Below are 27,079 nucleotides of genomic sequence, written 5' to 3' on the forward strand. Positions count from 1 at the left end.
GCGGCCCGGCGGCGCTTCCGCTTCCGCCTCGGGAGGTGGCTCCCCGCGCGCTCCGCCTCGCCCCCGCGCCGGCCCGCCATGGGGCGGGGCGTGGAGGGGCGGGCCCGTGGGCGGGGCCCGCCGCGCCACCAGGGCAGTGGAGGGCCCGGCCCCTCCTGGGAGGGTCGGGCGCTGTGGGACCGCGCGCGCTCAGGCGGCCGCCCCAGTCTCCTGTCCCCTCACCTGTCCCCTTAGCTGTCCCATCTCCTGTTCCCTCTCCTGTCCCTCACCTGTCCTATCTCCTGTCCTCCTGTGCCCTCAGCTGTCCCCTCAGCCCCCCTCAGTTCCCCCAGAGGCCCTTAGCCTCGGAACGGGCGCGTGGCTGTGCCCTGCGGCTGCAGGTGGCCGAGGGGACGAGGCGCAGCTGTTCCTGAGGCGAGTGGGTGACCGCAGAGCGGGAGCGCTGTCCCGCCTGGCAGCCTGGACGCCGGCCCTCCTCCTGGACGGTGAGTAGTCCCGGCGCCCAGCCCCGCTCCGGGTGGACGGGCGGGTTGGGGACCTGTGCTGACACCTGCCTTTCGTGGCCGGTAACTCTTTCTTTGAGCGGGACTGAGGAAACAGGCCCGAGTGGGGGGACGCTGGCCGGGGGAGGGAGGCGGCCTGGGGGCCCCCGCCCGGTGGGGACGGGCGGCGCCAGGACGGTCTGGGGCGAAGATGTGCTGCTGCAGCCGGTGCCTCCCCTCCGCTCCGTGAGCCACCAGCCTGGCGCTGGCTGTCACTTGTCACGCCCTGACGCAGGTCGTGGGATGAAGTTCGCCAGCTTGGGGAAAGGATCCCCCGGCAGTGAGCTGGCTTCGGAAAATGCCCGTAAATCTGGACACTGGGCGGGGTTGTAAAATGAGTGACTTTCCTCGGGACTAGAGAAATAGTCTCAGACAGCTTTTTGGAAAAATCACGAGTAATTCGTGAAAGCCACCAAAGTTCTCAATGTTTACGTGGCAGTGAATACCGTTAAGGAAGAGTGACTAAGTGCGTTGGCAGGTCGTGTTGGTGAAAGTCGAGACTTTGAGCACCTTTTGGAGAAAAAGAGGACTTTCTGTTGCCTCCTCTCCATCTAGTCCGTTGCCTTGTATATATATTCATGCGTTGCACTGCATGAAGACTTAATTGAATCTATGAATTAATTGATACAGAAACCAATCAGCAGGACAGAACCCAAGATCACTGGTCATTTTCTTCTGGGTTTTGAGGCAACTTAGAACTGAGACTACAGGGATTTTGTTGTATCTATTAACATCAAGGACGTTATAGCATTTGTTTTTTCCCTTCCAGTATGGGATCCAGGCTAGAATCAGGTTTTGCATTTAATTGTCACATCTCCTTAGGCTTCTTTAATCTGGAACATTTCCACAGCCTTTCTTTGTCTTTTATAAAATGGACCGAAATTTTGACCAAAATTTTGGTCAAATTTTGGACATTTTTGACATTTTATAAAACAAAACCAAAAAAAGCCCCCAAACAACCGAACTCATAGATACAGAGAAGAGATTGGTGTGGCAGAGGCAGGGTGTGGGAGTGGGCAAAATGGGTGAAGGGGGTCGAGAAGTACAAACTCTGATTTATGAAGCAAATAAGTCCGGGGGATGTTGTGCGCAGCATGGTGACTACAGTTAATAATACTCTGCTGGGGCTTCCCTGGTGGCGCAGGGGTTGGGAGTCTGCCTGCTAATGCAGGGGACACGGGTTCTAGCCCTGGGCTGGGAAGATCCCACATGCCGCGGAGCAGCTGGTCCCGTGAGCCACAACTACTGAGCCTGCGCGACTGGAGCCTGTGCTCCGCAACAAGAGAGGCCGCAACAGTGAGAGGCCCGCGCACCGCGATGAAGAGTGGCCCCCGCTTGCCGCAACTGGAGAAAGCCCTCGCACAGAAACGAAGACCCAACACAGCTAAAAATAAAAAAATAATAATAATAATAATAATAATACTCTACTGTATACTTGAAAGTTGCTAAGAGAGTCGATCTTAAAAGTTCTCATCACAAGAAAGAAATGATGGATATTTACTAGAGTTACTGTGATGATCATTTCGCAATACATACAAATATCAAATCATTATATTGTACACCTGAAACTAATGTTATATGTCAATTATATCTCAATAAAAAAAAGAATAAGAAATTTGGCATTTTTGAAGTCCTCCCCACCTTTTATTTTATTTTTTCAATTAACGTACAGTAATATTATCTTTTCTTTTGGCATACAGTTCTTTGAATTTGAACACAGGTACAGACTCTTGTAATCACTGGCATAATCAGTCCACAGAATAGTTCCATTACCCTCATCCTACCGCATCGTGGCCGACACGCCTCCCGTCCCTAAGCTCTGACAACCATCATCTATCCTTCATCACTATCACTTTGTCATTCATGAATGTCATATAAATGGAAACAAACCTTTCGAGACAGGCTTCTTTCCCTCAGCAAAATGCCTTTGAGATGCGTTCAGGTTGTCTCATTTGTCAATAATTTGTCCCCTTCCATCGCTAACCGATCTTCACTGTACGGATGGCCCTTATTACCCATTCACCAACTGCAGGACGTTTGGGCTCGTCTCCACTGTTGGGGTAAGTATGAATAGAGCCGCTGTAAACAGTCACGTACAGAGCTTTGTGTGGACATAAGCGTTTATTTCTCTAGGGTACGGGCCTAGGAGGGGAAATTGCTGGCTTCTATGGTAAGTGCATGTTTAACTTTTTAAGGAGCTGCCAACTGTTCTTCCGGATCATTACCCAGCAAGTGGCAGAGGGCGTCTTTCTGGGGATAGCCACATTTCGTGACCACCTGCCTTGGTAAGGTGTGCAGACCAGGATGTGAGGGAAGCAGTCAAGCCCTTTTTGAGTTGATTTTTACAGAGGCCATTTCAGTGCTTAACAATATCAAATGCCTGCGGAAGGCAGGGAGCACGGGAGCGCCATGGAATACCCCCTGGTCAGCCATCGTCGAGCTGCTTTTTTGGTAAAAGGCATGCTATGTTCGGGTTGCAAACTCCACAAAACCAAACACACGACAAATTCTAGTTTCAGGGGCTGCAACGGTGTGACTGCAGCTGGCTGACCGGACTGAAACAGCAGCACCAAAACCTGAAAAAGTGTCATCGGTGTTGAGTCTCCACCAATAGAACGCCTGGGAGGGGTCGGAGGTCAGTCTGCCAGGAGAGGCCAGAGCAGCTCTGGGCAGGAGTCACCAGTCCGGAACCCAGTGGCAGCCTCTGCAGAGACGGAGCCCTTCACTTTGTGCCTTTCCTGTGACGGCGGCTGCGTTGTCACGTCTGATGTGATGGTGGATCCGGGCAGCAGGATGGTAGCAACCAGGGCAGCGCGTGCCCACCTAGCAGTTTAGTTCCCGTGTGTCCCATCAGAGAAGGGCCCTTTCTGTGGACATCCACATGACGGCCCCGGAAAGTGCAGTCAGCAGTCATCATTTGTTTCCACAGTTCACGGCCCCAAGGGGGGTGTCTTCAATGCTACTCTAGTTTTCATAATGGCAGACCCGGTAGCTAGGCCACTGGCAAAGCCCAGGGGTCAGTAAGCACAGAGCAAGGTTCACCGAGGCAGGCACTGGCCAGAGCCCTGAGAGGGGCCTGGGTTCCGGCCTCTGGGTGGAGGGGCCGTGTCCGCTTTTGGTGTTGCAGGGCTGGCACTGCAGTCCGGTGCAAATCAGTGAGCTTTCGCTTAGTCAAAGCAGGCTCAGCGTTTAGGGGCGTCTGTGAATTGAGGGCTCCAGTGAGCCAGTGCAATGACTCACCTGGCTCAGCGGGGGGCAAAGCTTTCCCTGGAGAGGTAGCTGCTGCTTTCGCAGGTAGGGCCCAGATGCCTGCGTGGCCAGGCCGCCGCTCTTGAATCCACCATTTGCACTCGACAGGCAAGGATTTGTGAGTCGAGCCACCCCAAAATGGGAGTATCAGGCTGGAGGTTCACGAGGCCTACCTGGGTCAGTCACCCAGTTTTGACAGGGGCTCCCGGGACGCTGATGGCTGCTCTTCAGGGGGGACGCGGCCAGCAACCATCCCGGGAGGCACCGAGGGCAAACCCCCAGGGGCACTTGCAGGTGGGGCTCCTCCCTTCCCCAGAGGCTCTGTCAGCGGTCATCAGTCACAGAGACTTCTGGCTCAAACTGCTTACTGGGCGTGCAGAGCCACCAGAGTAGCTAGCGTGCCACAGCTTGCCGGACACCTTCAGGGGAAGCCTGTCGTTCTGCACGACACTCAGATGGTACCAGTTTATGGGCTAGCCAACGTAAAGGACCAAGAAGAACGTCCCCAGTACCCCTAGTAAGGCTTTTGGCCTCTATGGTGGTGATGGTGAGGGTAGGGCAGAGTGCAGGCAGTCTGGAGCCATAGTTCCAGAAGCTTTACTTGTTGTCAGGCCCCTGACTTTCACCGGGGAGGCTGCCTGTTAGGAGGGCGTGGTGAGTCCCCCTTCAGGGCCATTGAAATGGGGGCTTCTAACCTGCCAGCTGAGAGCCGTCATCTCTCTCGGGGTGCTCTGGATGTAAGACGCATCGCCACAAAATCCCCCGGCCCTACACACACACACACACACACACACACACGTGCACGCACATGCACATGCACACACACTGGTAGCAAATGGCAAAGGGGTTTCTCCCACTCCCCCTTTTTACAGGAGGCTCTTTCTTACGGGGACGATCCCCTCTGGCACTCAGGACGGAGAAGCACAGACGTATGACGTGTCAGTTCCCACATAACATTCAGACGTAGGGACAGTAGGACATTGAATCAACCGAAAGCGCCCCTCCCGTAGGGTCCCTTTGGCTTCCTTTCTTCTGGTGAACCCTGTCCAGACCCCGCCAGGAGAATGTGGGCACTCCTGCCCTACCAGGGCCCGGGGAGGATGGTGACTTGGGTGTCTTTACCTAACAGAGTCGTAGAAACTTGAGCCCCTCGCTCTTGGTGTTCCTGAGCATGTTCACGTGGATGCGTACGGACTCATATCCATCTTGGAGGGAGCGAGACCGTTGCCCATACCCTAATCATCTTTCTTTTTCAAGGATCTGGGTAGAGGGGACAGATGTGGAGGGAGGGGTCCGGGAAGCAGAGGGACAGAGCAGCTCCATGTCAGTAAACAAGGCTTTATACTAATTACACTTTATTTAAGCAGGGAGGTGGCTGCTCAGGGCTTAACCAAGTGAAATTCTGATTTTTCGGTCCATGGAAAGCTCTGCATCCTTGTTGCCGACACCATTTGTTTCAGCTCCCCAGTGTCTTTGAAAAGATAGTCCAGGTCAAAGACCGTAATTGCCGCTGCCTGAAAGATGCTCAGAAATGTGAGAAATCCAAGCAGAACTGCCTCTCAACACCTTGTATCTTGTGAACTCACTTTTTTGTTTTATGAGGCTTTTTGTACGTTTTTCCTCTGGATTTTTCACACAGACAATCATGTCATCTAAGAAGAGGGACAGTTTTATTTCTTCCTTTCCAAAAGTATGCATTATATGTATTATTTATTTCCCTGCCGCATAGGCTGAGGCCCCCAATACTGTGTTGGAAGGGGTGTGAGTGAACATTCTTGCCATGATCTGATCTAAGAGCAGCGGTGTTCAGTCTTTGACCGTTAGGTATCATGGTGAAAGTAGGTTTTGTGTGGATGCCCTCTATCAACCCTCTGCACCTGCAGTTAAAAAACAACAACTCTCTGTTTTCACAGTACCACTGTGTCTTTATTATGAAAATTAAATGTAGGTCTGGTGAAATTAAAAGGATTTGCCTCAGTCCACTACCCTTATTCTTGTCGTGTTCCCTTCGTCCCACTTCTCCCACTGTCTGTTGATTTAAATTGGTACACCTTTTAGTAAACTCAACAAGGCAACAGCGGGCAAACCCCTTCTCCCAAAGATTTGGTTGTGTGCTGGATCTCCAGATGCAATTCTTTTCGCAAACAAATGACCTTTGCTTGGTATCTAAATTTTACTCTTAGTGGGACTTCCCTGGTGGTCCAGTGGTTAAGGCTCTGTGCTCCCAATGCAGGGGGCATGGGTTCGATCCCTGGTCGGGGAACTAAGATCGTATGCACACGGTGCAGCCAAAACAAACAAAACCAAATTTTACTCTTGGTAAGCCTTACATCCCTTTATGAAAACTGAAAAAATCATGTTAAGATCTCAGAAGAAGTATAGTCCTATCCGTTAGATAATTATCTTTAATCCCTTGAATTCTGCAGATATCTCAGTGCACCTTGTTTACAGCCCTTAAGGACTTCTTGTTTCTATTCGCATGAAATAAAACCAGACACAGAGACCTTTGTCAAGCTGAAGGAATTTATAAGAAATCACACCTATAGTCTCATTTCTTTAACAACTGCATGTTGAGTTTTGGGTCTGATCATTTCAGATTATCTATTATTATAGGACTGAATTTGAGTAGGGTTCAAAATAAGGGGCCTGCTGTGTTTAGATGGATTCACCTCTAATGTGTCAGAAGGACAGTGGCCTCACGAAGCGCTCCTGCTACTTTTGAATGCGGTGTTTTTTAGCATCATCTGAAGACCCAGACACAGAGGAGGCACATGATCCAGGCAAGGGTCTGTTAGGTAAAGTTTGGTCCCTTTCTGCCTATTTCTAGATAACTGGCAAAGAAACTAAGCATGGGTAATTCAAGCACAAGAGAAGGTTCCAGGCACCGTGGTTGTTAGGCAGGGTGGCTCTTCTGGGCTAAGACTGCAGGTCCAAAGCAGTGGTGCGCTAGGTTGTCTCCGGACTCCACTGGCCAATAGAGGGGGCAAGGAGGTCAGCCTGGCACTTCCCGTCGGCTCAGAGACCGAGGAGGACATCCTGCCGCTGGTGGTTAATTGGGTTGGGCTAGAACAGGAAAACATGGGGGCTGCTGCTGTGTAGTGGTTCATTCGGTGCACACACATTAACAGAGCATCTTCTGTGCACCAAGCATTCTGCTAGGCACTGGGTGGGGGAAGTACAGCTGTAATTAAGACAGAAAAAGTCTCCCTGCTGAACTAGTGGTAGAGACACACCATAAGCAGGGAAACCATTAATTTAATAGATACACGAGTTATGTAGAAAATAAAGCAATGTTATATAACAGGGTCTGTTTTATTTTCATTTTAATTAAAAAAATTTATTTTATTTTCTAACGGTAATTGTATATATTTAAGGTGTACATGATTTGATATGCATAAACATAGAGTGATTACTACAGTCAGGTAATTAACACATCTCCACATACACTTACAATTTTTGTGTGTGTGATGAGAGTATCTGAAATCTACTCTCTTAGCAATCTCCAGTATTCAGTCATATTAACTGTTGTCGTCATGCTGTGCACCACATCTCTAGACTTATCCTACATGACCGCAACTTTGTACCCTTTGACCAGTATCTCCAAGTTTCCCCCTCATCCAGCCCCTGGTTGCCACAGCTCTGCTCTCTGCCTCTACATATTTGACTTTTAAACTTATTTTTAATTTTTTAAAAATTTGTGAATAACAGTTTATTATTTTCATTTAGACAGTATTTCAGTGTAATAGTCTAAACATTTAACAATGTAATTATTTATTTTAAAAGCAATATGACAAATTATTTACGTAAACCCACGGCTGTAGACTTGAAAATACCCAGATGTTCTTCTTTTTCTTTTTTTTAAGTTTTATTATTTTTTAAAAAATAAATTTATTTATTTATTAATTATTTATTTTTGGCTGTGTTGGGTCTTTGTTGCTGTGCACGGGCTTTCTTTAGTTGTGGTGAGCGGGGGCTTCTCATTGCGGTGGCTTCTCTTGCTGCGGAGCATGGGCTCTAGGCGCGCGGGCTTCAGTAGTTCTGGCACATGGGCTCAGTAGTTGTAGCTCGCAGGCTCTAGAGCGCAGGCTCAGTTGTTGTGGCGCACGGGCTTAGTTGCTCCGCGGCATGTGGGATCTTCCCGGACCAGGGCTTGAACCCGTGTCCCCTGCATTGGCAGGTGGATTCTTAACCACTGTACCACCAAGGAAGCCCTCTTTTTACTTTTTTTAATTGAAGTATAGTTGACATACAATATTATATTAATATTCAAGTGTTCAACATAGTGATTTGACATTTATATTCATTAAGGATTGATCACCACAATAAGTCTAGTAACCATCTGTTACCATATAAAATTATTGCAGTGCTATTGACTATATTCCCTATGCTGTACATTACATTCTGTACCTGTGAGTCAGTTTCTGTTTTGTTTTGTTTGTTTTGTTTTTTAGATTCCACATGTAAGTGTAATGATACGGTATTTGTCTTTGATTATTTCACTTAGTGTAAAATCCTCTAGGTCCATCCATGTTGTCACAAATGACAAGGTTGCATTTTCTATGTCTGAGTAATATTCCATTGTATATATGTACCACATCTCATTTATCCATTCATCTATCAATGGACATTTAGGTTGTTTCCATGTCTTGGCTATTGTAAATGTGCTGCTGTGAACATTGGGGTGCATGGATCTTTCCAAATTTTAAATAATTTAAATAGCCACACGCAGCTAGTAGCTAACACAGCACAGCTATAGATGATAGCTGTTCCAGGGACTACTTAGAATATAAAAAGTTAGCTTTTTAGATTTCCTTAACTGATATAGTATTTAAGTTACTTATTTTTGAACATGTTGTTTGCCATTTGGTGTGCAATGAAGTATCTAGCAATGTCTCTCTATCTTGGAGAAAAAATAAATGAAAGTTTAAATATGCACAAAAGAGACAATATAGACATCCAAGAGAGAGCATGATATACTTTAATCTTAATCACAGAAGAATTATGCTAAGTGTAAAGGACTTCAGAAGAGCAGCTGGTCCCTTCAGGTTGCAGTATCTGTAGGAAGATGGGAGACCTGTGCTGGTTATTGGACTTGTTGTCTATGTTTTGGATGGGTAGGAAGGAAGGAAAGGAAATGTCAGGAGGAGGTGGGGTGAAAGTGAAACTCATCGTCTGGGAACCTGTGAGATGTGCTCGGGCCCAGCGCGGGGACTCGTCGCTGGGGCACGGAGGGTGGTTGGCAGAATAAAATCCAGCTGGAAGGTGGTTTGGAAGGTCAGTCAACCGTGTCATATGGTTGTAGCTGCCTTTGAATTGATGGCTAAAAAGCTTGGGATTTATCTTCTAGGCAGTGAACATTCAGAATCATTGAAGGATTCTGAGCTAAAGAAAAATGTAATGAGTCTTGTTGTGGGAAAAGAAGCTTGGCAGATGTATGATGAACAGAGAAGAGTTAGGTAGCTTATAGGCAAGAGGGAGAGGCTTCTGAACCAGGGGGATGGCTGTAGAGATGAGACTTCCTGCAAGTGAAACCGACAGGTGTTGCTGATGGATTAGAACAGGATTGCAGAGGCGCTGGAGGGAGGGAGGTTAAGATGGGAGACCGGGATGGTTTGCAGCGCGGCTGGGCTGAGGGGGGCGAGTCCCGTTAAATGTAGAGGCTGCGGCGAGAGGCTGGGGTGGATGCACTGGAGTGAATTAGAAACAGAGTCACCTGACGGTTACTTGGCTACCAAGAAATTGCTAGAAATAACTGTTTACACATTTTAGTGCTGCATTTAAAAATTGGCTTGAACTTAATCTGTAAATTTTAGTGTGTTTTTGTGTGATGACCGAAGCATTTTTAATACGTTAACAAGCGCACGATCTGTGGAAAACTGACATGTGATGCTAATTAGCAATGAGGCCATGGTTTTCACGCTGCCACCCTGCCCACCCTCCACCTTGCCCTGACCTCTGATAGCCCTGTCACTTTTTTTAGGGTGAACAAAAGCAAACACAAGGAGCACTAGTCTGACCACCTGAATCCAGTATCACGTGGTCGGGGTAATCAGCTTCCACACCGATGACCCTGGTTCTTTTTCTTCCTTACGAGAATCGGAAGTGGGAGGTTAGAGTGGTGTCTGCCATCTTCTTCTCGTGATCTTCATCAAATCTCTCGTTCTGGGCCACAGTGAAATGATTCTTCCAATCTCCCACGGCCCCTGAAACAGACGTGGGGTGGTGGGTGTCAGTACCGTGGGGGGATTTGGATTTCTCTATTCTCCCGCTTCTGTGTGAGAATTTCTACTCCCCGTCAGGGAGGGAGAGTTGGGCAAACATTTCTCTGGCTGGCCTGGCAGCGTCTCCTCCTGGAAGGGGGCGGAATCGCCTGTCTGGCTTGTGGGTCGGGAGGTGACACGGCCGCGTGAACAGCAGGTCTGAGGAGCTCTCTTGTCTTTCCCTCCTGCCCGTCACAGCACGCTCGGTGCTTGTGCCTGTGGCTGGCATCCTGCAGGCAGACCAGGCAGGACCTGCTTCTGGAAGGACTCAACGTGCGGTTTTGAAAAAGGAGGGAAGAAAAAGAAGATTCCCCTCCAGTTCTCCAAGTGCAATCCCTGTTACCTTTCCCAGACTGCTTTTTCTCCATAGTACTTACTAGCAACTATTATCCTGAATTTTCGTGTGTTTTGTTCACTGCTCTGAACGTTGCCCAGAACAGTGCCTGGTACATAGTAGCCACTCCAGTCAGTGAGTATTTTGGAGTGAATGCACCTCTCTGATAGCTTAGAGCCCTCTGTAAAGTGGATTCTTTGCTCCATCTGACTTAATTCTGTATATTTTCACCTTATCAGCCAGAACTCCAGAAGGAAGGTGAAGATAAAGGGTTGGACTTAGACACCAAACCTCACTCTCCAGTTGTGGCTGAACATTGATTTCATTTCATCTGTGGTTTCTTAAATAATTCTTTTCCCAGAACCAATTATTTTTTATCTTATTTTTCTTATCTATAGAAAAGAAACTCCCCAAAGACTCTGAAATATTGGACAGTTCCTTTAAGATTATGGTGAAAAGGAAACATAAAAACCTTTTCTCATGAATGGAGAAATAGAGTGGTTCATGAATTCAGCTGGAATCGACGTGTAGTTTGCCATTGGGTTCTGCTTCATGACGTCAAATGAACTGTAATGGACAATTTTATCCAGAACTTTATCGTCTAGGCTCTTTCCAATAAATTCTGCCAGCTTCTGAATTTCATGCTTTGGGTTCTATGATCAGAGTCAAAAGAAAAGACTTGATATAAGATAATTTATATCAATAAATAATAGTTTTAAAAGACTGTTGGAATGAATGCTAGTAATCAGTAACATGTCATGAATTAAAATTTTAAAAAATCGTGTCTCACAAATGCTCAGCTTTTCAGAAATGACTCATTTTGATGTGGTGACTGTATCAATTGGAGTCATTACGCTCTTCTTGTTCTAACACGGAAGCGTCAACTGAGCGTGTCGGTGAGACACTCACCACACAGTGACGTGCAGCGCACGGGGCACGTGCCACGGAGGGATGTGTCCGGAGTCAGGCCCAAATGTCCTGCTCTAGCCCGTCCAGCTGAACGCCCCGTGGGGACAGCCACTGGACCGATGCTGAGAGCAGGTGTTGCGGCAGCGTCGGGGACCCGGCCACAGCGGCCCGTCTCCTGCTTCTCATGTGGGCAGAAGTGGCCCCAGACCTTCCCAGTGGTGCCGGTGAGGGGGGCACGAGGGTGGGAGGGACTTCTTTGCACCCAAGAGGCCCCGTGGCAGCAGCTGCAGTGCCCAGCTGGTCCGGGTGCTTTGGTGTCTCTGAGAAGGTTTCAGCCCCATTGTCGCCACTGTTCCCTCCTCAGAGGGACGCGGCCCAGGGGCGCTGCGGTGTGGGAAGGCCCCTGTGTCCGGGAGGAGTGGTGCGTTGCCGGTGGGAGCGTTTATCCCCGCCACTGTGTCTCCTGCTTTAAAATGGGCTCCTGCTTTGAAGCTTGGATGTCAAAAGTGCTTAATTTAGTTGGCCTCACACAGACTAGGAATCAGCAAGAGTGCTGAGAACGGCGCGCTCTGAGTGACCACAGGCAGGTGACGGTCCAGAGCATGATAGCAGAAACATGTAAGAGGGCGCTGGGGACCCTGAGGTTAGACTGCCCATTTCGGTAAAGTCTCTTCCTGGCATTCGTAATGCATTAGGATCTACCCCAGGGATCTATCCACCGTTCCCAGGGACACATCCTCCTTTGACACTGCTCTGACGATATGTGGGCAAGCGTCACCTACATGGACTTTCCCTGATCTTAGCTTAGTAGCGTCTGATATCATGGCCCCTGTTTGTCACATCCAGTCATAAAAGAGCAAACCCTTTCTTATAACCCCTGCCATAATATTCCTTAGTTGAGTGTCTATATCTGGAATCCTGTGATGAGACAGCTCTTGAACTCCAGCAGTACATATATGTGTATGTGACCAGAGTCTCCTTTTGTATGCCCTCCTGTTGTTTAGTTTTTCGGTGCTCTCTGTGGTGTCTCCACACTTTTGTACCAAGTAAACACAAGGGAGAGAATTTTATACAGATACGTGTATGGGTTGTCCTGCTAGCCCTTGAATCGTGGTTCTGAGCCTCCTAGAAATGTAATCCTAGAAACTTACCTGTTTAAAAAAACCATACAGAACAGATCAGTGGTTGCCAGAGGTGGGAGGTGAGTGGGTGAAGGGGGTCAAAATGTTCAGAATTCCAGTTGTAAGATAAATAACTCCTAGGATGTAGTGTACATCATGGTGACTATAATCACACTGTATTGTATAATTGATAACATTGTATCGTACAGTAAAATAACACTGTACCGAGAATAGATCTTAAAAGTTCTCACCACAAGAAAGAAAATTTTTGTCACTATTTGTGGTGACAGATGTTGACTGATTATGGAGATAATTTCTCAGTACATAGAAATATCAAATCATTATCCTGTACACCTGAAACGAATATAATGTTACATGTCAGTTGTATCTCAATAAAAAACATAGAAAAATGATGCTGTGTTTTTCACTCTTCAGATATTTTGTAGACACAACTGGATAAAGCCCAGTAGTGATGGAACCTAAGAGAAATGCAGCTAAACTAATGTGCACAGGAATCCCCGAGGAATCTTTTAAAACTGCACGTCTGACCTAGCAGGCCTGGCATGGGCTCTGAGAGGCCATGCAGCTGTCTGTGACGTACCTTTTGAGAACCAGGCTTTCAGTTATAAATTCGAGAACAGAGACTGTAATTCTGTATAGATCCCTGTATTCAGTGGAGTCACAGAAAGGACTGGGTAGATGACCATTTACAATATACTCTCATGACACCACCTCATTTAGTCGTTATAACAGCTCTTGGAGTGCATATTACTATCTCCTTTCTGCATGTAAGGAAACTAAATTCCTAGATGCTAAGCATCTTCACAAAGAATAATTGCCAGCAGGCAGTAAAGCCAGAACTGGGATTCAGGAATTTTGACCCTAACCCATTAGTGTTTCCCACTGCACCATAATTTCTTAAACTGTTTCTTGAAACTATGACGTTCCTCAAGTACTAATAAAAAAACCCAAAATATGCTAGATTTTTTTCCCCCTTCTAAATGGAATTTAAAAATCTACATACAAGGAGAAAAAAAGGTATCCCTCATTTTGCTGTCCTCTGCCTGTAAGGAAAAGGTGTCCCAGAGCCCAGAGCTCCAGGAAGCTCAGGTGAGACTGTGTGATACAGAAACTCCTGACGTCCCAGGTGTGCTTTGATGCGTGGACAGCTGCAGCCGGTGAAATGAAGCGTCTTCCGGGCCCTGTTTCAATCCGTGAGTCCCTGACGGGGTCCGCACATTATGACTGAAATGTTTTACGGTCAGAGGGGAGCACGTTAGCCGGCCCTGCCCCTTACCCTCTTCATGTCCTCGTAGAAGAGGTAGAGGACGCGGTGCCGGTCCTTGGCGTCCCACCATCCCTTCACGTGCTCGTACCAAGAGCCCCAGCACACTGCAGGGCGGAATCAGAAATAGGGCAGTGAGTCGCAGAAACCCCGCGGACAAGCACCCCCCTGGCAGGAGAGTCCTGACGAGAGGGAGAAGGTCACACTGGTGATTCCCTCACCGTAAAGAAGGCAGAGCCCCTGCTGTTCTAAGGAGAGGATGACTTCTTTGTAGAGTGTTTGAGGATTTTGAGAAAGGATGGGAACAAAGCTGAGTTCTCTCACCGTTCCCAGCCAGAAAACTCTCAAAGTACTCTTCCCAGGTTCCTGGAGCAGGAAGCCCTTTATTCATCCTTTGGAAGTGGTAATAAGACACCATGCTGTCCTTGGGGTTTCTTGCTACGTAGATTATCTGGGAGCAGAGGGAGGGAGGGAAGAAGCAAAACCAGGATTAGACCAACAGTTATGTTAGGGTGGGTATATTCCATACAGATGAATTTTTCCGATGCTGCATTTCTGTGGTTTGGCTTTTGTGGGAGGTGGAAAGCATTCATATTAATTTGCATATTGATGATGTGACAAGGTGGACTCTTTTTTTTTTTTTTTTTTTTTAACAAGAGAAATGTTTTAAGAGGAAATTGACTGAGGACCAGTCTGAGGTCCTTCTAAGGGATCAACTCTGAATTCCTTTGGCTCTTTACCTTACAGTTTTTCTCCAGGAAGGATGGTGGCAGCAAGTGCATGGGAAGGTGCGTCTTCAGGATCCGTGGTGAGGGCATTGCATTAGCTTGTTCCAAGCCTGTAAAATTGATTTTCAATGACTGCCCATTATTTTTCTCTATTTGCTTCAGAATCTTGCTGCTTTGTTATTACTACGTTAGGAACAGTTCCAGGCCGCCTGTAACTCTCTGTGGATCTCATCTGAGAGAATACTTGTAGCCCACGAATGGGTTTTTTGGGCTAGAGCAGTTTTTAACCATAACAATAAACCAAATAAAGAAGAACCTAAAAAATTCAAACCCTTCCACCATAAAATTATCTTACCTAGGCTCATCCTTGTGGAGTGAAGTTAATTTCTAATTGGAGAATCAAAACTTAACTTACTTTTGCATAAACGGTAACTTGATTAGAAAATGTCTGGAGTTAGAACGATGGCCAGACGGTGAGAAAGATAGTCACGGAGTCCATCGATGGTTGTTTGAATGCCTAGGATTCTGAGAGGGCTACTGGATAGTAAAAATCCCTGGTGGGTGTCTAGGCCCGGGGTCAAGTGCAGCTGTGCCGTACTCACCAGATTCCATGCCCGGGACTTTCCACTCGATGAAGGGGAATCGCTTGTGAGTAGGTGCCCGCTGGCTTCTGTCAATATCACCCTCGTTTTGTATCAAGTCCACGATCTCCTGCGTCCAGGTTGTTCCTTATTCCCCAGGAAGATGAGGAAGCACAGGCTTTATCTACTGCAGTTCTTAGAATGTGACCAAACACTTGTTAGAGCAGCTGTGTGCACTTTAAAGCCAGCTTTATAATGGAATTCAGAAACCATCCTTCTTTTTTTATATCTTGTGTTATCATAATATGGTATGATATGGGTTTTTATACAAAGACTCCAATTTGGAGTGGACGTTAGATTCATAAATATGTAGTTCTTTTTTTATTCTGTACAACCATTAATTAGGATTGTTATGCTATTGAGTTAGCTGCATAGTTCCTTAGAAAGGCAGAACGAGTGTCTTTCTCACCAGCCTGTGATGTGGAGAGTCATCACGGTGTGGTCTTCAGACTCTGTTTCCCAAGTGCATAGCATGGGGTTGCTACGCAGAAGGAAGCTCTTGTTATATGTTGGCCGAATGAATGAATGATTAGGGCTTAGTCTCCATTTTCACGCTTTCCTTTATTTTACCTGAAAGGCTAGAAAGTGCATCCCCTAGGCTCCTTTGCCGCTGAGATTCTAAATGTCCTGAGATCTGATTTACTTTCTGGGATTTGAGGGAAGGAGATAGAGGTCTGATTGATAGAAGATGTGCAGAGGCCACTCCGCATTTTGCCGCCTGGAACCTCGACCCAGAGGCTGCGCCCTCACTGCCCCCGCTGCCCCCGAGAAGGGCCTCTGTCTCCTAGCTCCGGTCAGCTCCTGCGGGCCGCCCCATCCTGACCAGCGTGGGGCTGCCACCTGACCTTCGGCCTTGGCTGAAGACTACTGACCAGACACCTGACTGAGTCCGTGGCGGGAGGAGGCTGGGGGACTGAGCTCTGAGTCCTGGGTCTGGGCTGATCGACTCTGGTTACGAGACCCTTTCTCAAGCTCCCAATTCAGCACTTCTAGGTCTACCAGGGGGCACAGCTTAGAAGACAAGAGAGCAACTGCAGTTTGTATCCTCGATGAGCTGGTTTCTAATATTTTCTGGCACCCACTCTTTCATTACAGGATCCAGGACCGATATTTCTTTAGCTATTGACTCAAAGGAAGTTCGAGTGTACTCGTTTTGTGTGTTTATTCTGAATTGACAGCCACGGGCTAACACTGGGGCAGGCTCCAGTGCGACTGGAGGTTCAGGGTCAGATGGTCCCCTAGCTAGCAGTCAGCGGTTCTACAGTGTGTTTGTCTCGCCTCAGTCACAGAGTATTTATTATTCTGCTAAAAATTTAGGTGTAAGCCATTCCATCATCTGAGCTTGTTTCTTCTTCCCTCTGATCAATATAGCCTTTATTAGTGTACGAGTTTTGAGTGATTGACTAAATATCACCTTAGCTGGCAAGTGCTTCACTTTTTGAGTGTGTTGTTTGGATTGTACAGTCCTGCTCGCCCCTAACCCATGAAAACCCTACATGAACCGAATCTTAATGCTCACATTTGGCAGGTGGAGGAAAGATGAACGATTAAGCGTTGTACTGAAATTATGGTAATAAATTAAGAGTTGTGGGTGAAATTAAGGCAGTGAGATGTGATCCCCACCAGTGAGTACTTTCAGAAATTCACATTTAGAAAATTTTAATTCTGGACAGACTTATGATGAGTAAGATCAGAAAATCAGGGCCGATATGAAACCGATGGACGGGTGAGTCCAAGGCCCCTTCTGCCTGTAGAGCCTTTTGTCAGACTGTTACAGATAAAGGCAAAGGGGGTGGAGCGTGTGTGCGTGCATGTGTGTGTGTGCGTGCACGTGTGTGTGAGCATGTAGCAGAAGTTATTGACATGGAGCTTGACTTTGCAAAGAGCAAATGTCTATGCAATCGGGGTATGAGTTGAATACTGTATTTTTGGTTTAACTGTAGATGTACACAAATAACTGCAGAGAACTCTTTTTCTCTGCTCGCCCCTGCATTTTTATGATGCAGTGGCTGAGCTCAAGTTTGTCTTGTTTCTTCAGTGACTTTGTTAAACCGACTATTGAAATAAGAAACTAGGTTCACAACATACCACCAGGGAGGGTGGAAATTAAGAGAGTATTTCTGGGACCCTGAGCTGGGAGACTTACAAGCTCAGCATTGCAGAGCCCAAGCCCCTCCTCTTCCCTAGATCAGGCAGGGGTACCCTGTCTGGCTCTGCTATAAGGGCCTGTGCTGGGAACAAGTAAGGCAGCAAGTCTGGCCCCTTTGTTTTGGGCTGTTTGATTCACTCTCTTTCAGGGAAGTAAAAAAACAGGTACATCACAGAAAGAATTAAATTCTTAAGATGTGTAGGTCATTTTAATATTTTTTGTGTGGTTTCAGTTACTACCTGTGATTTGTCTTGGCGGTATCACTCTGCCCAGTAAACAGCTTTCCACTCAGATCCAGGTTGGTTTCTTTATCTCATTATTGATGCACCCTTCCCGCTTCTCTTCCTAAGCCTCCTCTGCGTCTCCCCCCCCGTCCCTCCCGCCTACCTGCTTTCGGGTAGGTGGAAATGAGCAGATCATCAGGCCTGGCTTGGAAGTTCCAGATCTGATCCCAGGTGTCACAGGTGGGCGTGGGCTGCAGAATCCCCTCCACGTAGTCCACAGCCAGGCGCACCGTGCTGTCAAATTTTACATCCTCCATCTTGTTCGAGGCCAAGAGCGTTGGATATCAGATTTCTGCTCCAGGAGAGTGTTACTCTCAGTCAGCTCAGAGCTGCGTTCTTGGCATCGTACAGACAGGGCAGAGCTCAGACCTCAGGCCCTGCCTTGGGCTGGCAGTCGAGGGGGGAGCCAGCCCATCCAGGGAGCTGGGACTCTTGTTTAGGACTTTGCACACAGCGCAAAGGCCTACACAGCCCCAGCGGGGCTGTGATGTAGCTGCCGAGCCCTTGGCTCCTGGCTGCCATCCAGGGTCCTGTGCGCATTCAGCCCTGCTGTTCTGTACCATTAGCAAGAGTCAGTGCCACCTCGCTTGTAGTTCTCCTCTGTGTTCACAAAATAATTCACAGATCTCCATTAATTGTTTCTTCTGGGAATTTTAAGCTAATTAAGAAGTTGCAGGGAATCTGCCCATGGGATTACAGGTTGCAACGCAGAATGCCTACACCGAAAGGCTGGAGGGAAGTTTCTGTGCTGCTAACAATGACAGCCTAGATTGAACCTCCCAGCACAGATGGCCGAAGGGGTCAGCGATGTTATTTTATTTATTTATTTATTTTAAAAAAATTTTTATTTATTTATTTATTTATTTATGGCTGTGTTGGGTCTTCATTTCTGCACAAGAGCTCTCTCTAGTTGCAGCGAGCAGGGGCCATTCTTCATCGCGGTGCGCGGGCCTCTCACTGTCGCGGCCTCTCTTGTTGCGGAGCACAGGCTCCAGACGCGCAGGCTCAGCAGTTGTGGCTCACGGGTCCAGCTGCTCCGCGGCACGTGGGATCTTCCCAGACCAGGGCTCGAACCCGTGTCCCCTGCACTGGCAGGCAGACCCTCAACCACTGCGCCACCAGGGAAGCCCAGCGATGTTATTTTTAAGAGTAAAGTAAACGAGGCTCTAATAGGGAAGGTTCCCTTCCTGTTGTAGGCTGTTCAGTGTCCATATCAGTCGGGGTCTGTCCACAGCTAATAAAACATGTTTGTCTTATTTGAAGCCAAGTGGATGCAAAAACTTGGGAGCTACAGAACACACACCCTCTGGCTTCTTCCTTCCTGGAGTTCACCTCCAGGCTCGTGCCACATCCCCTGTAAGCCCCTTGTTTTCCTAAAAGCCCTGGTGCTTATTTATCCTCCTTGTGCCTTTCCTTGGAATCATTCCTGGCTCCAGCGGAGGTTTTTTTCCCTCCTATTTCCACCACAACCCTTCTCGGCTGACCACCTCGAAAACAAGACCAGACCCGCCCAGCTCTCCTGTTTCTCCTTGTGATATAATCGAGAACACGTCTGGTCTTTGTCTCTGGTTCCCGATGCCGAGTTTCAAAAGCTCTTGGAAGTCCCTGAGTGCTTGGAGCCTTTGGTTGTTCACCATTGAGTCCCTTTAGACCACACCTGAGTTTGTGCCAACGATGTGACACCTGCTGGGCCCATAGACAGTTCCAGGGGAGGGGCCGCCACGGCAGAAGATCAAGCACGTGATCACAGGGTTGGGCCTTTCCGTCCCATGCCCCCTCCAGGGAGAGGAGAGGGGCTTGGAGAGTGGGGTCAGCCGTGTGACCAGTGACATGAGACCCCACGAATCCCGGACCCCGAGGCTCTGTGCAGCTTCCCGGCCGGTGAGCACAGTGAGGGGCCGGGGCAGGGGGGTGCTGTGCCCGGGCTCTACGAGGACAGGGGATAGGGCACGGCAGCTCTGCTCCCTCTGCCCCAGACCTTGCCCCCAGCACCTCTTCCATTTGGCTGTCATGATCTGAATCCTCTATGATGAAACTGTAATTGTAGGTGTAGCGCTTCCAGTGAGTCCTGAAAGCACCATTATGGACGCTATGGGCGTCATGGGGACCTTCCACATTTAGCGCTGGTAGGTCAGAAGCACAGATGGTCCCCATGACTCGTGGGTGCATCTGGGGAGGGTCTTGGGAAAGACTTTGCCCTTGACCTGTGGGGTCTGCGCTAACCCCTGGTGCTCAGTGTCAGCACAGAAGCGAGTTGACAGAGAACCACCCTGAGACGCTTCTCCCGCCCCCAGCTGCCCCAGATGCTGTTCCTGCCGGCAGGAGTCTCCTTTCTTGCTTAAACCGCTTCCCACCCAGACCTTCACAGCACCCCATGAGCACAGCACGCCCATGACTCAGCATGAAGGGAAGTACCGTCCATGCCTGGCAACGGTTCCCAAGGTGACCTGAGAGTGCATCTCCATCTCTGTGTGCCTGGGCTGAGCCTGGTTCTGACTCCCTCCATGGGTGGATCGAAGGGCCCAGAACAACTTACATTGGTTTCGTGGGGGTATAAGCTTTTCTTTGCTTTGCTTTCCTCTTCCCTCCTTCCCTCCTTTCCTCCCTCCTTCCCTCCTTTCCTCCCTCCCTCCCTCCTTCCCTCCCTTCCTCCCTTCCTTCCTCCCTCCTTCCCTCCCTTCCTTCCTCCATCCTTCCCTCCCTTCCTTCCTCCCTCCCTCTCTCCCTCCTTTCCTCCCTCCCTCCCTCCCTCCCTCCTTCCCTCCCTTCCTAACTCCCTCCCTCCCTCCCTCCCTTCCTTCCCTCCTTCCCCTCCTCCCCCTTCTTCTTTGTTATAAACCAGTCTTCCGTAGTACCAGGCATAGGTACACCACGGTATTCTTTGGTTGGAAATCTGGCGGGGTGTGGGCCCAGGAAGTGCTTGTGCCCACAGGTGACCTACATTTCCTGAGTGCTTTTAGTGTTGTTTACCCAAATTTCAGAAACAGAGACCTGATGGAAACACAGAGGCGTTTATTTGGGGTTTGTTAGGACTGTAGCTGGGAGACGCAGAGCTGAGAAGCACCTGAATTGTGTTCTGACGGACGATGAAGTGGGAGAAGCTTATACAGGCAAACCCAGCTGAGGCCACAATTAGTTCCCTGCGCTGTTTGTCAGTAGTTAGGATCTGATTGGCTGGAACTAAGGGAGCTGGTTGAGCAGGCTTGGTTGGGGTCTGACGTTGTTGCCCAGTTACCAGGGGACCGGCCTTGAGACCAAAGCGGGCAGGCCTGCAGGTGTTTTAGGAAAGGCTGGTGGCCTTGGGGTTGTTGCAGGTCTCAGAAAGTTCAAGTTCTCATTGCTGCAGGGACGTGTCTGAGACCAGGCCGCCCGGCTCCATGTTTGTCTGCCTGATCTGGGGTCACTCATTATGATTTCAGTTTGTCATCAGTATCTTCATTTCCAAACGACCCGCCATCTTGTATTATACTTTAAGGAGGCGGGAGAGTCTTCCCGGACTTTCCTGCTGACTCTCAGGCAGACAGAGCCTCAGCGCCATTGCGGAGTAGGTGTTATCTCTTCCCTGGGGTGGGAGCTGCCTGGGGCTGGGACTTTGATCAGTTCTGGGTCCCCACTGCCAGTACCCACTCTGATGATTGGAGGAATCAGATCCTGCCCTGTCCTCCGGTTTTGGGTTCCCAGTTACCTTCAAATGTCATCCCACACAGAGAATGATGTCATTAAGACTAAATTGATTGTGATGATAATAAATCCTTTTAAGGAACGTTGCTTTTGGAATAGGAGGTAATATCGACTTATTCTTTGTGTGGTTATTCTGTGTGTGTGTGTGTGTGTGTGTGTGTGTGTGATGTTGGGGGGTGGTTTACAGGATGAGGAGGATTGTACTTGCCCTGCTCTCGTGTGTGGGTTTATACACACATACTGAGGCGGGGGGTGTCTTATTAGAGCTACTTGGTTGCAAGCAACAAGAACGGACACAAGTTAGACACAAAAATGCTTTATTTATAGGATACCGGACAGGTAACAAAACTGAAAGAAAGAAGAAGTGCGAGGACAGGCAGTGGAGTAGGTCCGGGAGCCGTACCTGGAAGACAGCCTCTCCTCAGGGCACTTCTCTCAAGGTAAGTGAGCACCGAATAAAGTCAGTTTCTGCTGTAATTAAAATTCCAGGCAGAGTATCTGACTGGCCTAGTCTGGGCCATGTGTTTACCCTTTGGCCAGAGAAGGGTGCAATTGTATGCATTTGGGGAGGGGCCGTTCCCCGAAGCAAAATCAGGGTGGGATAGCAGGAGGGGAGATTAGTGTTGGGATGGAGAAAACAACAGGTGTGTAAGAGAAAGGAACAAGGTAAATACGTGAACGTGAACGTCAATCACAGAAGGACACAAATACCAGAAAGGAGTTGTCAATAAAATAAATACTTAGAAGATTCTGAGGAAGGAAATGCACAGACAGACACACAGACACACACATGTCGTGGTCTGAATGCAGGTTGGAAAAGAATTTCCAGACACAAGGCAGAATGTAAAGAAGATAGAATTTATTAGAGGGAAGGGTCACTGCCAGACCGACTTCCTAGTAGTCTGGGAGAGTCGAGCCCGAACATGTGCTATTGATCAGTTTTTATAGCCAGAAAACAAAGGAATGGTCCGAGATGAGAATTTCATTTACTGATTGGTCGAGGCACATATACCTTCCTTCTACAGCGTGAAAGTGGGACAGGGCAGATGCCTTTCCTTATTTGGGACAGGTCCCATCACCCAGGTGGACTCAGGAAATTCATAACCACAGCAACATGGCAGGGAGGGCGATTAAGAGTCCCGTAGAGGGTGAAAGGCTGAAACTTTTTCAGGCAGGGTCGTCCTTTGTCCTTGAAGCACCTTTGTCCTTGGAGCACCACACCACAGAGACACAGACACGCAGACATACACACACACACACACACACACACACACACGCACGTGCAAGTGGTGGTGGCCAGCATGAAAAAGCGCACAAAAGGGATGACATTTAAGTTCCTCTTTCAGAAAAGAATGCAGAGTCTCTGACATGGGATGGAGGGCAGGGCAGAGAGGACTCAGATTCATAAAGACAAGGAGGTGGGATGGTGTGAGTCTGTTTGGGGCCCGGAGACCAGTCCTGTTTGATTTTAACTTGAGCAGCAATTTCCCAAGTGCTCTGGGAATCCCTGGTGATCCCTCTTTCAGGGGTTCTGCAACATCAACACTGTTTCCATGGTAATAAGACGGTGTTTGCCTGTTTCACACTCCCTCTCTCAGGAGTGTAGGTGGGTCCAGAGCTGTATTGTGTGTGATGATGTCAGTATTTTGATGACCAATGGGAGGATGGAATGAGTGTGTGTGTTCCCGTGTTTTAAAAATTTCTCAGCTTTAGTTTCTAATATTGAAAACATTGATAGATATAACCCACACAGACAAGATCTAGTGGGGGTCCTCAATAATTTTTAAGAGTATGTAGGGATCCTGAGACCACTGGTGTAGAGCATGTGGGAAAGAGAAATGGAGATAAACTTTGGAGGCCAAGGAGAGGGGTGAATTTGATGGTCAGCAGATGACCGCTGAAGCGTGTGCGCAGGAGGATGACATACTTGACGCTGCCTTCTAAGCCTAGTATGAAGTCGGCTGTAGGGTGGTTTGGGGAAACCCGAGTAGAGGCTGGGAGGGAACTGCAAGTTGCCATAAGAGCCCAGGTGAGGGGTATGTGCCACTGAAGCAGAAACTAGAGGACCGGCAGAGGTGGACTTTCCTGGACCCAGCATGTGACTACGTGGGGAAGCTAGAGGTGAGCTGGTAAGAACACATGACCTCAGTGTTGAAGCCTGCATGATTGTGATGGTTGATTTCATGTTAACTGGGCTGTGGGGCGCCCAGACATTTGGCCAAATGATATTCTAGGTGTTCCTGTGAGGCGTTCCTGGGTGAGACTAACATTTGAGCTGGTAATCAGAGTGAAGCAGAATGCCCTCTGTCATCAGGGTGGACCTCATCCAATCAGTTGAAGGCCTGACTGGAACAAAAGACTGACACACCCCAAGTAAGAAAAATTCTCCTGCCTGAGAGCTTCAAACCAGGACATCAGCTCTGCAGCTTTTGGGCTTGTTAGCCTCTGTAACAGAGTGAGCCAGTTCTTCTGTATATACATAGGTTCTATTTCTCTGGAGAACCTGACTAATACAGATTTTGGTGCCAACAGTGGTTCTAGAGGAACAGAGTCTTGAGGATGAATTTTCTGAATTAGCTTTGGGGGTTTCTGGAATTGGTTCTCTAATCTGATTAGATGTAAAGACACTAGTGAGTCTATTTCCAGTAGTGAAGAGAGCACTTTAGACCATGGCATGTACTGTCAATAAACCAGTAGAGATGTGCAAAATATCACCATTGTGTATGTCTAATGAACACTTGTAGGAAGCAAAGATCTGAGTGACCATGTGTACAGCACGTCCTAACATCTTTGTCAGCCTGATGGGTACCCTGTGATTGGCTGGTTGCTCCCAGTGTCCCTGGACACCAGGCTGAGTACACTGGACCATGTCCACCACGGAAGGGGCAGCGTTTTGTCCGCAGTGGAAGAGACACGGACTGGTGCGATCTGCCTTCTCTGTGTGCAGTGCTGCTGCCAGAACTACCAGAGGGGTTAGTCCGAAGGGAGGGACGCTTTCTCCAGAAGACTCAAAAATGCCTCCATTGAACTGGAAGTTAAGACTTACCGGCCACGCCGGGCTCCTTGCGCCTCAGAATCAAGAGGCAGAGAAGGGAGGTCCTGTCCTGACCTCCAGGGGGATTTGGGCTGTGTCTGCATCCACACGGGAGGTGAGGACCAGTGAGTCTGGATCACGGAGACCCCCGTGGGGCGTCTCGGTGTCACCACGCCCTGTGCTCAAGGTCAGCGGGAACCGACAAGAACCCCACCCAGGCAGGATGGCTGATGGCCCAGACCCTTCAGGAATGGAGGCCTCAGTCACCACCAGGTCAGAAGCACGGCAGCGGAGCTGCTTGCTGAGGGCGAAGGGGAGACGGAGCGGGTAGGGGGAGAAGGTGGTTATAGAAACCCACCGTGACCAGTTGCAGAGACAAGGGTTGTAATCATCATGACGACTTCCTTCTTGCTTTGTTATAAGTGTGTATTTATACACAAATATCTCTATTTCCTTCCTTCTTGTATCCACTTTTCATTTAACATACCATGTATTGGCTTTCCATCATTTTATTTAAGTATTAGCTTTACCTCATAACATCAGAGTATTTGAGTTGTGGGAGATCAAGGAGAAGAATGCCCAGGAAAGTCGTGCCTTCATGAACAGCAGGTGGAAATCAGGGGCAGTAGATGGTGTGTGAGGATGGGGTGGGGACCAGGAGGGGACGGACTCCGGCTCTACCATCTCCAAGACTGAGGGGCTGGAGGTACCACATGTGAGAACACCTCCCCAGAAGCTGCAAACACAACAGTCCTGGAGAAGGTTGGGTGTGGGAGCAGCTCACACAGAGGCGCCATCCGGAGTTGTGGAGAGAGGGGAGTGTACGTTCCTGTTGAATTCCAGGTCCGCAGGCTGCAGCTTGGAAGAAGCTGAGACAGGCTGGCAGCCTGCGGTCTTCAATCTCCTTCTGACAATGAAGCCCAGTCTCTCAATAAGAAATGTATTAATCAACTATCCTCTAATATAAAATAAAAAGTTAAAAAAAAAATAAACGTTTGGTGGAATTCACCAGTGGGGGACAAAAGCCCGCAAAACGCCCTTGGACTAGTCAGCAGAGCTGTAACCTGCTCTCACAGTTTGCAGGAGAAGCAGAGTCAGATCCTGGGCACCCGAGACTCCCAGCCCTGCTGACGGCCGACACTTACAACAATTTCCAGAAACAACGCTGACATCCAAGGGCTTTCATCGTAAATCGACAGGCTTCCAGTGCGAAGCTTTGTGTTCAGATTGCTTCACGATTTCGAAGTATTTTTTTTCCGTTTTAGATCAACGTGGAGGTAACTGCACACCAGCCTGAACGCCCCAAGGCTGTTTGTTAAGGAAAATCTTTGAAAATCAAAACATCCTGCTGGGGGTTGACGGGCCAGGCAAACCTCATTGTGAATTCTCGTGGTGTGGAGGCGTTGATACACCCACACGACCCAATACGCTGGAAAGCAGTGACACATCCCCTCCCCGATCTGTCCCTCTATCGCAGTGAAAGGTTTCATGATAAAATTCAATGTCAGGTGGAGAAGTATAAGTGTTTTCATATTTTCAGCTTTCTTTCAGAAACTAGGATCTATTTAATACATTCAGAAAATAAAGCAATATTTCGTCCTTTAGTTTGAGTGAAGCTGCTCTGTTGGGAGTTGCGCCGTCTCGTACCCTGGGGTTCAGGTGTTGCCCCAGACCCTCCTGTTTGCTCCCTTCCCCTCCTCCCACCCCGGCCGTCCTCCAAGCCTGCGAACTTCCTCCTGATCACACGGGGCCCTCCCCAGGCCGCCTACTCCATCTTCTCCGGCTGCCCCATCTTCTCCGGCTGCCCTGTCTCAGTCCCTCGGTTCAGACCTGACCCTGAGTCTCTGCTCCCCTGAGTACAGCAGGACTCGTGCCCTGAGTAGGGGACATGCTCTCCCAGGGCCCCACCGGCTGGGCCCCCTCCCCTCTGCCCTGCAGGGAGCAGGTGCTGGGTGCTCCCACCTGAGAGGCCACATGTCAGGCAGCAGGATGGGGTGGGGTAAGGGGCCAGGGGTCGGGGCAGAGCCCACCGTGCCGGGCTGGCAAATCCACCCAATGAGCATCGGCTGCTGCCCCATCCCACCCGCTACCCTCCCGAGCACCCAGCTTCCCACTGCAGGATGAGGCTCTCAGGCACACAGAGCTCGGGGTTCCTGGTAGGGAGCTTTTCACATGGGACTCAGAAGGGGGCTATTCCCCACTGGCGCTCTGGAAACGTGGGGACCCGCAGGTGCTCTGCCCAGATGCCCCCAGGCTGCTTCATCCCAGCTCTGTGCTTCCTTCTGACGGGCCTGGGCGGCTTCCTTCAGAGGCAGGGTGCCCTCGGTGCTGGGCGGCTTTGCCCAATGCTCTGAGGGCACGAGAGCCTGGGAGCTGACCTCTCCCCCCAGGGAGGACCGATGCCTCGAGGACGGGCCCTCCCCAGAGCCCCTGAGGATCAGGCGGGGCTGAGCTGGGCTAAGTCCCCACCCCTTCCTGCCCCTCCAGCCTGCTCCCCCTTCCCCCCCCCCCCCAACCATGAGTCTCTCTTGGGAGCACGTGGTCCTCAGCTCAGGGTCTGCCTCTGGGAACCAACCCCAGATGGGGCCCCACGTCTCCCAAGAGCAGCCTGAGGCTGGTGGCAGCTTCTGGCTGGGCTGGAAGCCGAGGGTGACCTGACGTTCCACCAACTTCCATCTCCCTGGGACCTGGACGGTGGAGGGTGCTGGGAGGGGTTGTGCTAGTTTTCTGTCCCCCGCCCGGAACAGGAGTTGGGTAACGGGAAGCACAGGCCTTGCTGGGTTGATGGGGCCTCAGGGGCTCTGCCCACAGAATGGACCTGGCTGGGCTTCTCCTGGACCAGGGCTCAGTAACCCCCTTCTG

General features: G+C 49.2%; 1 protein-coding gene and 1 long non-coding RNA gene across 2 annotated transcripts; one reads left to right on the forward strand and one right to left on the reverse strand.

The window, feature by feature from the left end:
- The first annotated feature begins 109 nt into the window (after positions 1 to 109).
- On the forward strand, positions 110 to 25,821 carry LOC103001507 (uncharacterized). The gene is made up of 3 exons (XR_451435.2): positions 110 to 485; positions 21,511 to 21,623; positions 23,418 to 25,821. It is a non-coding gene; the product is annotated as an uncharacterized LOC103001507 (long non-coding RNA).
- SULT1C4 (sulfotransferase family 1C member 4) lies at positions 9,802 to 17,933 on the reverse strand. The gene is made up of 7 exons (XM_007187202.2): positions 17,606 to 17,933; positions 15,031 to 15,156; positions 14,441 to 14,538; positions 14,025 to 14,151; positions 13,713 to 13,807; positions 10,858 to 11,038; positions 9,802 to 9,994 (listed from the first exon to the last, which is right to left on the reverse strand). Exons 1-7 carry the CDS (start codon positions 17,757 to 17,759, stop codon positions 9,879 to 9,881), a joined length of 897 nt encoding a protein of 298 aa, XP_007187264.1. The 5' UTR covers positions 17,760 to 17,933; the 3' UTR covers positions 9,802 to 9,878.
- Positions 25,822 to 27,079: the final 1,258 nt, after the last annotated feature.

This window comes from Balaenoptera acutorostrata, chromosome 12 (genome assembly GCF_949987535.1).
Source record: "Balaenoptera acutorostrata chromosome 12, mBalAcu1.1, whole genome shotgun sequence".
Classification (NCBI taxonomy): domain Eukaryota; kingdom Metazoa; phylum Chordata; class Mammalia; order Artiodactyla; family Balaenopteridae; genus Balaenoptera; species Balaenoptera acutorostrata.

Excerpts from the sequence above, each read along its gene's own strand:
- SULT1C4 (XM_007187202.2), bottom strand. The coding sequence starts at position 17,759 with ATGGAGGATGTAAAATTTGACAGCACGGTGCGCCTGGCTGTGGACTAC. Across the intron at positions 14,152-14,440 it reads TCCTGGAGAAAAACTGTAAG|ATAATCTACGTAGCAAGAAA; the intron begins GTAAAGAGCCAA and ends CTCTGCTCCCAG. Across the intron at positions 11,039-13,712 it reads TCTACGAGGACATGAAGAGG|AACCCAAAGCATGAAATTCA; the intron begins GTAAGGGGCAGG and ends CTCTGATCATAG.